This window comes from Toxotes jaculatrix, chromosome 15, assembly GCF_017976425.1.
Source record: "Toxotes jaculatrix isolate fToxJac2 chromosome 15, fToxJac2.pri, whole genome shotgun sequence".
Lineage (NCBI taxonomy): Eukaryota > Metazoa > Chordata > Actinopteri > Toxotidae > Toxotes > Toxotes jaculatrix.
This window is the reverse complement of record NC_054408.1, coordinates 4,262,297-4,275,913: the sequence shown is the minus strand read 5'-3', so window position 1 is coordinate 4,275,913 and position 13,617 is coordinate 4,262,297. Positions and strand designations below refer to the sequence as shown.

At 42.5% G+C, this 13,617-nt stretch overlaps 1 protein-coding gene across 1 annotated transcript in view; it reads right to left on the bottom strand.

The window, feature by feature from the left end:
* The window catches only part of xpo4 (exportin 4), a 46,607-nt gene that overhangs the window by 18,371 nt on the left and 14,619 nt on the right, over positions 1-13,617 (bottom strand). The window contains exons 7-8 of the mRNA XM_041057776.1: positions 12,486-12,598; positions 1,928-2,085 (exon numbers count right to left, since the gene is read on the bottom strand). Coding sequence (XP_040913710.1) covers positions 1,928-2,085; positions 12,486-12,598 — 271 coding nt within the window. The remainder of the gene's footprint in view (positions 1-1,927; positions 2,086-12,485; positions 12,599-13,617) is intronic.

Sequence of the window (13,617 nt, the reverse complement as noted above, 5' to 3'; positions counted from 1 at the left end):
GCAGAGCTCCCAGCTGGAATTGGGAAACAGTCCACATCAGTTTCATCATCAGGGTTCGGCAGTTCTATATTAGATTACAGGAGAACTACTAAATGATTGTAGAACTGATGCACTTAAAACACAACCAAGTGTTGATGTTTTTCTCCTCTCTGGTAGAAAACAATGTCTCTGTGTGAAGAATAAATTCATAACTTGATCCAATTTCACATAAATGTAATTTTAGAGGCAACTTCAGAGGAAACATAAGTTCCCTGCTAACTGTATTTGTTACTGAACTGGAAGACAAACTGTTCCCCTCCCCAGCCGGTTTCCCATAGACTGTGCAGATGCTAGAATCAGAGGCGATTAAAAACACAGACTCAACAAGCAATTACTTCCTGTAAATAAAGCTGAAATGGCACAGTATGAGTCACGAGCCTGCTGACGTTGGCCTCCATCACTTGTTGAGTCTTGGAATTTAAGAAACATGAAATCCTTGAGATACTAGAGGAAGATAAAACACCTACAGCGTCTGTAGCCAAGGATAATGTAACATAAAATGTGCTCACTGATCCTGCGTTTTGGATGCTACAATACATACAGCTGAGGTTTTAGAACAGCACTAAATTTAGATCAAATGTACAAAAGAGTTGCAGCGTTTAAGTACACAATCCACGTCTGAGCTGTCTCAAAGATTTAAAACAAATTTTTAACTAATCTGCTTCTACAGCTCCGTCTGTGCGATTGCTATAGATTTAAGGAGGGAAATCAATGTAGGAAAATGTCCTTTACATGCATTAACCTCAAGTTTAGTCGAAGTTTTGCCCTTTGCATTCACATGATCTTTATATCCCCAATGATTTTATATATGTCAATACATCCCTGCAAAATAAGAATCATTTAGCAAAGAGAAATCTAATTTGGTGAAGTGTAGTGGGTGTGTAATAGACCCTGCATCCGTGTGGGAGCCACTTTCAATTGGCAGGTTTGAATTAGACCCATCTGTTGTGACTAAAGCCCGGCCTGTCAGTGTAGTGGAAACAAAGGCATCACGGCCGCGCAGTATCAACTGGAACAAAACTGCTGCTTTAACAAAAAAAAAAAAAAAGAAAAAAAGAAAAGTAATAGGCTCTACCGAGGGGATTTACATCTGAAATCAAACAGGTCCCTGCTGTGAGCTTTCAGTTCCTTAACCCTGTGAGACCTGAACTATGAAAGAATGGTCAGAAAATTCTAATTTTTCAAATATGAACTCTTTATTTGTCCCTTTGACAAAATGTAAAAAAAAAAAATAAAAAAAAAAAAATTCTAAGTATATTTTTTGTTTGTATCACACATGTCAAAACATTTAGAAAAGTGAGGAGTGTCTACCAGGAGTCAGTATACGAGCATAAGAGTTCATCTAAAAGGGTTAAATGCAAAGTTTATGCTTGATGGTGATGCAATGAGTCCCAGAAATGTGGGTATCATATATGATACGTACGGGCTCACAGGGTTAATTTGGTTGTTTCTGCAAAAAATGAGTGACGGCAGGGTTAATGAATGTCACAGTGCAGAGACTAGATATTTGGTGAAATCCCTTCAGCACAGCACAGTCTCAATGGTTTAGCTTTGATTGTTAATTACTGTAGTTTCTATTAGTCTCATACTTGCCTGGTAATTGGATATATCTTTTTGTTATAGAGAACAAGTGTTTTGTTTTGTTTTGTTTTTTAATAAAAGATGTCTTCATTCCTCACCAAAAGATCCAGATTGGGTTTTGGAACTGGATTCAGATTTGATCCAGTGCTATCGAGCCTCTTCCCTTTCCACAACGTCTCCATTGTTTTCAATATGTTTATGCTACTATTCCAAATTTAGTAACTATCTGAAGGCCAGCACTTAAACTACTATTAAAGTTGTTACTGGAATGAATGATGTTGGATTGTTCCAGCACAGTGACACCTACCCATTTATCATGCTCAGCAGGCCTTCCACCAGGTGAGCCAGGTAGGAGACCTGGGCGCTCTCGTCGGGGAAGATGGGCCCGTGCATAGAGGCCAGCTGGGCCAGGCACTGCAGGGAGTCCTGGGCCATGTCCGAGTCCTCACGAATCTTCCTGTGTACCTGAAGATGACACAAGAAAAGATTTCTGTTTCATTTAGTGTTGTTTTGTTTTGTTTTTTTTGTTTGTTTGTTTTGTGTTTACATAAGTATGAAAGAAGAATAAAAAAAATAAAATAAAAGGTAGAACTTCTGGATCCACAATAAACCAGCTGGTACTTTGGAAATCTGAACACTGTTGGAAATAAGCAGAGCGGGAAAAAGAACAGACGGCCTGAAAATATGTGGAAAACTCCTGCAGTCTGTCACCTTTAACATTTGACGGAAAAAGCACAGATTGTTTCAGCCTTGTATTCTCGCCCACCTGCAACATGAAGAGACAACAAGGATGGAAAGAGAAAAAAAAAAAAAAAAAAAAAATCAAAATCAAAATCAAAGCCTTCTTCAGTTTTCCCGATTTCTATATTTAATCACGAGGGAATCAGTGTCTCAAACCGTCCATGGCTGAGGACCCGCACGACTGTAAGGCATCTAAACTGACAATCTCACCCAGAGAGACTTACATAAAACACAACAGCAGAAGCTTAAAACTCAAAATTGCTAATACAAGAACACTCGGCTTACACCAGCTGAAAGGAAATTACAGGGCTGAGGTTAAACAGAGGATTTGTTTATAGATTACCCACAAACACCAAGCGGGGTCCTTTTTTTAAAATGGTGACAGCTATGGCATATGTGGTGTGACCAAACATCTATGGCGGCTCCACTGGCAGGTCAGAGGTCAGGATCACCGACAGAGCAACAACCTATTCAGCAACAACACTTGACAGTGAGGTCGTTTACACCTTTGTCCTTGACTCTCCTGTTCTGTTTGTAATGTATGATTATATTAAACTCTGCTTACTGCACCATTTAAAAAAATCTAAATCAGTGTTGAATTTGCTGTTGTACTAAATGGTGTCTCAATTTATATTTTGTGTTTTGGATTTTTGAAGACATTTAAGGTGAATTTGTTCCTGAATTTGGATTCAGAGGCAGGAATATAATTTTGTGTTTATGTCTAAACTGTCTAAATTAATGTGCACCAACTTGTTTAACATTCAGGTGTAGATTCACCTCAAATAACCTAAAAGTCAACATTACTGTCAAAGTCAAATTTCCCTGAAACATTCGAGCACACAAGCCGTGGTAATGAATTAAATTTTTACAAAGCTTTTAGTTTGTAGGATTAGTTTGCTTAGGATTGGCAAATTAAAATCAAACTGCCTTTGAAAAACAAACAGATTTGTTCTCTCTGCTTTTAACACCTGTATCAGCTTCTAAAAAAACACTGGCAGTGCTCACCACATTAAACTTTAGACTTATTCAGACCTTTTTAATGCCACATTTCATGCAATTTAATACAGATTTCAGTCATACCAGTCAAAGAATGACAGTGCGTGACAGTGGTAGTGTTTGCTGATTGTGTTGACTGAAACAAAACTGATTGATTAAACAATCTCCTGTAATCTCTGTGGCACCGGCGTCACTTGTCGTCAGAGATATAGAAAAACTTTTCTGCTTCTGAGGCTTTTATTTCAGGGAACTGCACTCAGTGCTTTTGTACCCTGAGATGAGCCGGGATTTTTCCCGCTGTCTGTTCATATTACCTTTCTGAAAGGAGAAACTGTGATTTAGGTCATGTCCCCTTAATACAGCGTGGGAAGCAGACTTACTATTATGATTTTGCCCTGATGCTTCCGTGATACTTTCGTGCTTTTTCTGTCTGTGATCATTTAAATTAAACTGCACTGCACAGACTATTACTTTGAAACAGAAAAGTTGTAGGCCAAGAATGAAAAGATGAACCTGCCTCATTCATCTGTCACCACATTCAGAAAACACATCAGCTGATACCTAGCAGGATTAATACTCACTGGTGTAACCCACTACCCAGCAAGCAGAGGCGCAGCAAAATGGCGAAATGATTTTCAGCACGTCTGTCTTCAGACACTGTGACCCTGGTCTCAAACAAAAACAATCACTGAGCTCGTCTGAGCCCACAGACCGCCTCAATCAAACCCGGAGAGCAGAGATCCGGCTCCTTATGGACAAGATGTGTTCGACTCTGTCTCATCTCAGTCAAGAGCTGCTGTTCAGATGTGGGATCCTGGGCTTTGTCCGCGCTGAGCTGTCACACTCCGACAAGAGAAAAGGCATTGTTGGTTCCAATTGTCCGCACACACCAGAGTAAGGTAGCAGCAGTAATAGCAATGCGAGTCATCACAGCCTCTCAGCAACATGTGTTTCCACTGATGGTACTGTGTACTATGTAGACGTCTGGAGCTCAGCCGCCTTCCTCCTTCTTCTCAGCCAGCCTAAGCTCTGTTCCTCTTTCTTCTTCTCCCTCTCCCGTCCCTTGAACTGTCATCCTCTTAAATCCAGAGTGAGTGCTTCTTCACCAGCTCCACACATTATGCCAGCGAACGGCCCCATCGCTGAAGCAATCAAACTTTCAACCTCCCTCTCCCTGTCGCTTCTTCCTCCTCCTCCTCTCACTTCCTCCCCCCAAAAATTCTTTCTCACAGCCTTTTCTCCACTCCTCTCTGTCTGCTCTCCAGCTGGGGTGCCTGGCTGGTCGTAAGCCACACTGCTGGGAAGAGATCTCAGATGCTAACGTAGCATAGCCACCGTGGTCTTTGCTGCTGCTGCTGCACTCTTCCAGAGCGTGAAGTCATCCTCTGGAAGAGCTCAGCGAGAGGACGGGAGAGGAAGAAGGGGTGGGGGTGGGGGGAGGGGGGTGGGGGGGGGGGGGGGGCGAGTGAGTGAGCAAGAGAAAAAGAGAGAGGGAGGGGTGGGAGAGGCAGCGCAAGGCCAAAGGATTGAACAGCGCGAGCTCTGAAAAAGCAGCTGCACCAGCGAATGATCCATGCGATGCCAGTAATGTCAGTCGCCTTGAGTCTGACTATAGTTAGAGATACACAGCGGGTGTGTGTGTGTGTGTGTGTGTGTGTGTGTGTGTGTGTGTGTGTGTGTGTGTGTGTGTGTGTGTGTGTGTGTGAGTGTGTGTGTGTGTGTGTGTGTCAGCATGTGGGACGGATGGAAGGAGAGAGAACAAGATACAACAATAAGAAACATTCTGGGAATGTGGATCAGATGACAGTAGATTTTGCAAACCGATTAATCAATGTATTTGGTATCAGTGAAGCATTAGTCGCTGTTCTTTACGCCACTGTCACAGATGCTAATTCAGTTCTTAGTATGTTTGCTTTGGCAGTGGACTTTACTTCATACTAATAAACCACTGCATAATTAGACCATGAATATGGAAATAAAAACTGAGTACAGTAAAGGGTTTTTGAAAATGTTTTGATGCTCTTGCCGATACCAAAACAAAACTGACGTTAACTGATTGTTATCCAAACACAAGCGGCCTAAAAAAACATGTTACTAATATGGAAAAATGGGCAAATATTCAGATACTGATGTCTTCAAATTGATATGACAAAGAAAAGCGTCAGATCTTCACATTTCAGAAACTGGAACCGGCAAACTCTTGGCATTTTTGCTTGAAAAATGACTGAAGCGATTTATCCATTGTGAAAAAAGTTGCTGGCGAATCTTCTTTCGCTTGCATCATTGATTAAATTACCTAATTAACTGAATTATTGAACCTCTAATTCAGTGCAAACTTCAGGTACTTAGCAGTTTGTTGTTTATGTTTAGACCAAATTCCAAGGCTAACAACTCTCTTATTGAATCTTTTATTTCTTCATCTGCTTTCTTCCTTAGCAAACACAACCGTTGCTATGAGCATATTATATCAACAGCAGCTCATTAACATACTGTGTATTCCTAAAGCACTTTTCCAAAAACATTACAGAGCTTTCTGAAAGTCAGTTTGTTAGAGGAAGAATCCCGTCTCTGTTGCTACACTGTTTGATCACGAGTAGACTTTGCGTTTTTGCAGTTCAACAAACCCAGAGTTGTGTTTCCCCTCTTGTGAAACAATCCAGCTGACTGATTAACTTTAATATCATACTTCATGACAAATACACTGCGCTGATGATGTCTCATCAAAAAAGCTGATTGCAGACCAGCGGATTCTCTGTTTGTTTATTTATTACTTTAGTTACTGAGAAATGTTGAAAGCTGAACCGAAATACATTTGATGAGGGATTTGAATGGATAAGGATGTGAAAAGCAGATCTGACACTGGATTCAGATTCAATAAAATTCTATCAAAGCTCAGCTTTACTGAAGACACATTTTGGACAGTACCAAAGCACTGGGTTTCAGTACCAAACCCTATTAAAGAGGAAAAACTGGGAAGAGAAGAAATGGCAATAGGTAATGACGACGCTAACCAGCGATGAGAAGGAGAGAATGACAGGTAGACAGTGAGGTGAAGGAAAGAGTGAGGAAAAGAGGATGAAGGAGGAGACGAGAGTGAGCCAGAGGAGGAGATGGAAAGAGAGAGGAGGGGAGTCGGAGACAGAGAAAGAGAAAGGCAGGGAGAATGAGGAATGATATTTATAGAAGGAGACAAAGCCTGGTGTCTGTTACCTCTGGGGGCTCAGGGGCTCATCTTTCTGTTTTTTCAAATCAACACTGTGCTTCCAACTTATTGTCTTTCGCTCGCTCTTTTCCACCATCGCACTCTCACTCTCTCTCTCTCTCTCTCTCTCTCTGCTTTTCTGCCTCTCAGATTGGGTTACTGTCTGCCTGCAGGCCTCTGCAGCAGCCTCATCAGTCCCTGTACTCCACACTGATTGTGTTTACGTGGTAAACACGAAACGCTTCAGCATGTGCGCTCTTTTACTTCTACCCCAACGTTATGTAAAATTAAATCACAAAAATGAAAGTGTTTCACAAGGATGCAAGGTGTGTCCACACTGCCATTAAATATTGGCACTTTGCAACACACAATCATCGAGCAAAATCTCTCACGTCTTACAGCTTCCTATCATCCTTTTGGCCACTTCTTATTTCTTCAAACTGTTTTCAAAGGACAGTTTGAGGGTTAAGACTTGCTTGTTTGGGTGAACCTTAGAATGAAGCTTGGTGTAGGGCTGGTGTTAAACACTTGACACAAGGGGTTAACAGGAATCCCAATGTAGACACCTGCAGGCCGCATCATGCTTTAATTATATTCACCGCAGCAACTGTGTTTATATCGTTTCATTTACTTTGTGAAATGAGCGAGGATGTTAAGGTCCACCTCGTCTCATTATAATGATTATGGCAGTCGCCATATTTACGTTGTCAAATTTCACTGCAGTAAAGAACAAAGATTACATGGAGCAGAAGGCCTGAAGTGTAGGTGTCTTGCTAGATGTGTGTTGACATGAGTGAACTGAAAATGAGCGATTACTGGAGTCTTCCTTCACCTTGTTTTATGTCGTCTTCACTTTCAATTTTTGAGGAGGTGCAGGTCAGCAGTGATGTAACGAAGATGGAGATGTGCATAGACTGTACTGTGGATACAGCTTAGCCCCTTGATTCACAATTATAAACTCAGGCTTAGGTGTGTGGGGTGAGGTTAGGACAAACGTCACCCCACACACGTGTGAATAAACGTGTGAAAAAGCGTATAACATACAGAGGTAGTGTGTGCATGCACGTGTGTCTGCTGCAGTGTGTTTGTGCACATGTCCGTTTGACGCAATGAAATAAACCAGATGCCTCTGACAGTACTGTATGTTTTGTGTTTGCATGCGGGTACACACTCAATCACAATTTGATGCTCCTCTCTAATCACTCAGAGCCAGACTGAAATTAAAAACCCAGAGAAACAAAAACAAACAAAAACACACAGCTGAGGCCAAAATTACAGATGCCTCAGTTTGTGTGTGCCTTTGTGCACGCTCCTTTTCTTCTTCTTCTTTTTTTTTTTTTCTTTTTTAGGTGGGGAAGGGTTGGAGTGGGGGTGTGCACTGTGATCAGGAGGTGATAAATCGACAAAAACGGAGTGGGCTTATTTTTGAAGGAGGCCAACAATCAACAGGGTCTTCTTCCTTTTCAATCTCCTATGGTCCATTTATCCTCAGAGCTCTCTCCCTCTCTCTCTCTCTCTCCTGAAAATTGCATCCACATTTCACTCTCACTCTAAATTGTATTTCTCTGTTCCATCTTTTTTTCGTTGTCTCCCCCATAAAATTATACACCCTGCCCTTTTTCTGCATCCCTTGTTTCATTCTCTTTCTCTTCCACTCCACTCCACTCAGCCTCCCAACAGTTATTTTTCCTCTTATTTCTTTCCCGTCATTGCTCCATCCATCTTCAATCGCCCCATCCCTGAATCTCGGAGCTGTGTGGCTGTCACCATCTGAAGTAGAGAGGAGACGAGTGCTTTTCTACACGAACGCTGGGGGTCTGAATCACATTTGACACTTCAGCATCTCTTCAGCAGCAAAACGGCTGCTCCACGCTGCGTAATTATTGAGGTCATTTCCAAAATATGTGTTTGCCCTGTCACACTCGGAGAAGAGGTCACGACCTCAGGCATGGCTGTCAATAATGACCTGGCTCCAGTGTCCTCTCATTGTGATTACTGTCTGTGAGACTGTAGACCGACTTGAACCATCGTTATGCTGTTAATCAGGTCTGATATTTAATGGACCATTCCGATGTTTTTTGTTATCCTGCCACTTACAGGAAACTCCAGTTTATTACAACCTGGGTCTTAATTTAATAATCATTTCTATTGTTTATGAAACTGTACTCCACATTCTAACTGCTGATATCTGGGAACACAGCCATCACCTGATGGGCTTGAGGTTTAAGGCACTGACTGTGTACTGCAATAATATTATTATATAATATCTAATTACACAGAAAAACTGTGAACACCTACAACTATAGAAAGTGCAGCAGGTCAAAGGTTTAACCACAAAGTCTGAACTCTTGTGGCAGCTTGTGTTCCCTGAGCAGTGATGTTGCTGTGAACCCAGATCTCACCGTTTAACTTCAGTTCCGTTCCAAAGGCTTCAAGCTTGTGTTTCTTGTAGTAGTGCACAGTGGATTTTGATGTTTACTTTGGATCGTTGTCCAGCCTCTTTTCACTTTCGCTTTCTTGACTGACTACAGGACATCTGCATCTAGATTTTGTTAATATTTAGCAGAATCCATTTACTCCCTGTGTGTGTGTGTGCAGTGTTTCCTGTGCCACTGGCTGCCACACAATCCCAAAGCAGAATATTTCCAAACTTTTACACAGGCCATAATTACTGCTTAACTTTTTTTTTTAGTCCATGAAATAAAAACTAAGAGTGAACATATTAAACAGTAAACATTTGAAGAAAGGCTCATTTTTTTGCTGCAAGGTTTATATTTACTTCTTGTTTTTAAAAATAAAAGTTTTTGGATCATAGACAGGAATGAGGGGCAAAATTACAAAAATAAGACCCAAGTTGTAATGAAAACAAATTATTATGTGAGATGAGACGTGTCTAATCACAGAAACTGACACCAGCCTCCTGTTTGCACATAACACTGATCGGTGAGGGAGCACTGGAGCCAGTTAATGGGAGACTGACAGACACCCACCCACAGAGGGACGGAGACTCCACAGAGCCCCTCAACAGGGTGACGTGTGTGTGTGATGGGTGGGTTACTGCGGTTGTTAACAGGGGCCCCTAATCCTGGGGCCGGGCACTAATCCGGCCTCTGGTCTGCTGCGGACCGTGACCCCGATGGCACGTGTCTGTGCGCACCCCCTCAACACACATACATACCCTGGTCAGCCTGTTACCCCTCTCACAGCTGAGGAGACGCAGCAGCTGAGACAGCAGAGGACCCCATTAAACTGAATAAATACACAGACACACACACATACAAAACACAAACTACATGAAAACACACGGCCGCAACGCAGCTCCATGCAGAGTGTACAGACAAATATACACCAGACAAGCTCAAACTGACACGGTCCCGCTGAGACAGATATGTGCCAACACACACAAAAATGCACACGACGCAACCAGGACGATGCTGTAACACACACATATACACACACATTCTCTCTCACACGCACGCACGCACACACGCACACACACAGACAGACAGACAGCTGACAGTGCCACAGCAGCCTTACAATAACAAACAGTTGAGCTACTAGAAATACCACAGCGAGAGATGAGACGCGAGGCCTGAAAACTGAAACCAACACAAAACACATCCTGCAGATTCCGGCAGCAAAGAGAACCCACCGAAAAATGACAGACATTTTCATTCACGCCAAACTTCCGCGATTGGCTAATCAAATCCTTGATTAGGCTCCCGTGCTTCGTATTTTAATTCTCTGATTGCATTCGCTGCTCAGAGCCAATTACAGTCATTTGCGATCGCTCTGAGAATTGACAATCATGACAATCAGACGGAAAACTTTTTCAGCTGCGTGAATAAAAGGGCTCACATTTAGACTGTCAGTAAAGGCTGATTATGAGTCACAGTGGTGGAAAGAACTGCAAATAAGCATCTGCAGCCTGTACGACAAAAGAGAATTATTGTTTCACTAGTTCAACAGTTTTTTCTTCTTTACAAGGACAGACAGTAATTAAAGTCCCCCTGAAGGCAAAGTATGCAAACAGTCAAAACAGTAATTAATCAAAAGACAAACATTTAGCTTTGGTTCTGCGACACGTTTGTTTTTACTGCAGTTTTGTTTATTTTGACTTTAAATCAGACGGGATGCATGAAGCAAACAGCAACCACAATTTCAAACAGCGTCAGAGGACAGCAACATGGATTTAGATGCTGTTTTTCTGTCCCTAAAGCTGAAAGAAAGAACAACTGTGGTGAAGGAAATCTTGTAAGGAAATACTCCACAGAGAAACAGCACCAGTTGTGATCTCCTACACAAATCACAGGATGTCATGCCTTCAACCGACAAGACAGAGCACACAACAAAATAAATATACGCTACTAACACTGAGAAAATAATTAACTATCTGCCTGCATCTCACATGTTAAATAAAACAATGTCATAGAACTGCACAATAGCATAAACAGGTTTTCCAAAGTTCTCTTACAAAAGCAACCACAGAAAGGAAAACCAGAGTTTCCCTTGAGCATCTCTTAAAACACATGAGTTGTAAATAGAATAAACACAAAAACTAGAACTCCATTATTTACCACTACTCTCTGCTTCAGAGGCAGCAATGGAGTTGTAAGAAGCTCCAGACAACATTTTACAACACTGACAGAAAGCAGAACTACCACTCTGTGCAAGAAATATGCTGTGTTAGGCCTCATTGAAATTACAGGTACAAATGGTGCTCAGGAAGCAGTATTTTGGCAATTTTGGCAAAGTCAGACAGCTCTCAACATGCCAAATCACTCTGATTTGTTTTGCAGCAGCAGACAGATAAATGTTAGGGTAATGGGGCAGTATTTGGAAATATGAATTAGTGCAATACTAATTAACGGTCAGGGTAGTGACACAGTATCTGGTAGTGAACCCGACCCAAAACAACAAGTACAACTGTAGAGTGGACGGGTATCTGACAGGCAGGTGGTTGTGGCAGCGGAGCAGGTAGTGGCAGGTAAAGACTAAAAGAAGAGAGCAATATATGGCAAGAGGCGGCTAAAAGGCAGAGTAGTGGATCAGTATTTGGCGATGGGAGGCCCCAGGGTTTGGACGGATGCTGAATGGAAGAAGAGCTGACCGGTTTGTTCCACACTTCCCCTCTGCACCGTTTGCTTAGCCAGCGTGGGCCGCCTCTTTAAACACACAAGTCACTGCACAAAAATACACATTTACTTCACCGGGCGGTCCTCTGGACAGTAACACAATAACAAGACCCCACTGCAAAGCACCCATAAATCTACTTAATGGTGCGTTAAAGAAACCCGCGAAAGTAGGTAAAAACTCAAGCTGTGCCAAGAAGACGAGGTCAAGTGAAATTTTTTTTCCCCCCAACATAAAAAGGAAAACTGTCTCCCTTTGTTTATCATAAATAAACCACCACGTAGAGGTCAGGGGAAAAAAAATGAAGAAGAAGAAAAGGGTAAAGCAGGACACGAGGAAACTGTAATGGGAATGTATGAGACGGGAAGACCTTAACTGCATCAAAAACCCGAGCAGTGACCTCCCTGACAGAAAGAGACGGATGGATGGAAAACAGATTCAGACGCAGACACATTAAGATTAACTGACGAAGTGAAATATAAAGTGTATCAGAGAAAAAGGCATCTGCAGGTTTTCTCAAGTTAACTGAGCTCTTTTCCTTTTCAGTAGTGCCGTGACAAATAAAATGGAGGACCAATTTCATCAGTGAAAAAAAAAAAAAAAATTAAAACCAGCGTGTCCTGGAAAATTTCATATTTAAGAAACTGCACAACAAAAGCACGCAACTTCCAAACCAAGCAGATGTGTTTTGAGAATTTTAAGATGCAAAGCAAGTAATCCAAGACATTTTTAAAAACCTTCTCAGGACTGTAAGATACCCGCAGAAAGATGACCACATCAGTGATGTACTCACGGTGAAGAAGAGGTCCATGACGCGGGTGTCCAGCAGCGCTTCCCTCCAGGACTCCGTAGGCTTGAGCGTGACGTTCTGCGTGGCCTCGAACATGGCGATGTAGTGGCGCCCCAGTGACCCGCCGCCAGTTAAGGCCAACAACAGCATGTGGAAGAGGAGGAGGAGAAGAAGGAGGAGGAGGAGGAGAAGAAGGAAGAGGAGGAGGAGGAAGAGCGGCACACACAAACACACCAGCTCCTGTCACTAAGCTCCCTCTCAATGGGTATTTTGGTCTCTGTGTGTGAGTCTTTGGTTTCGTGTGGCTGGCAGCAGAGACTCGTTAGTCACTTGTTAACTGACTCTTCCTCTCATTAACCCTGTCAGTCTTTATTCCACAAAAGATTGTTTTTATTTTTTATTTTCTCACCCTCCCCCCTCCTTGGCTGCTTTGTTTTCTTGTCCTCCCTTCCTCCTCTTTTCTCCTTCGTCAGCTCTTCACTCGCCACAGTTTTCACCCACAAAGAAACTCTTGCCTTGTTTTCTTGTCCACTTTTCCCTGTCCTCCTTCCTCTGTCTTATCCGACTGTATCTTTCCCAAACTTTACGCTCTGACTCGCCTGACACCCTCTTCCCTTCTTGTCCTCTTGTTCACCTCTCTTCCTACCAGAACTCCCTCCTTTTGCACACTCGGATTTCTCTCCCCGGCTTCCTCGAGATCTTAAACACATGAGACACTCACTCTCACCGCAGCCAATCGAGACTCTGCGTTACTCTGCCTGTGTCCACTCCTCTACAAGACGCACTTGAGACTCCTTACTGCTCTGAAACACTCCCTCTCCCTCCTTAGCCAATCACTTTATCTCTCCCCCTGACTGCTTTCCAAGACCAAAGCAAGGATCTTTTTTTTTGCCCCCATTAAAAATACCCCTGACTTAAAACTTCTCACACTATCAGCCCTCTCTTGCCCATGTAACACACTTTCTCCTGATTTACATCTTCAGCTAAACCCACAACACAACTCACACACACTGACCTAAAAGCTATAAAAGCTTCAATCTTCATTTCTTTCTTAGTGTCCCTTCTTTTCCCTGCGAAACAAGTCTTTCTTTCTTTCTCCATGCCCCCACAACACACACACACACACACACACACA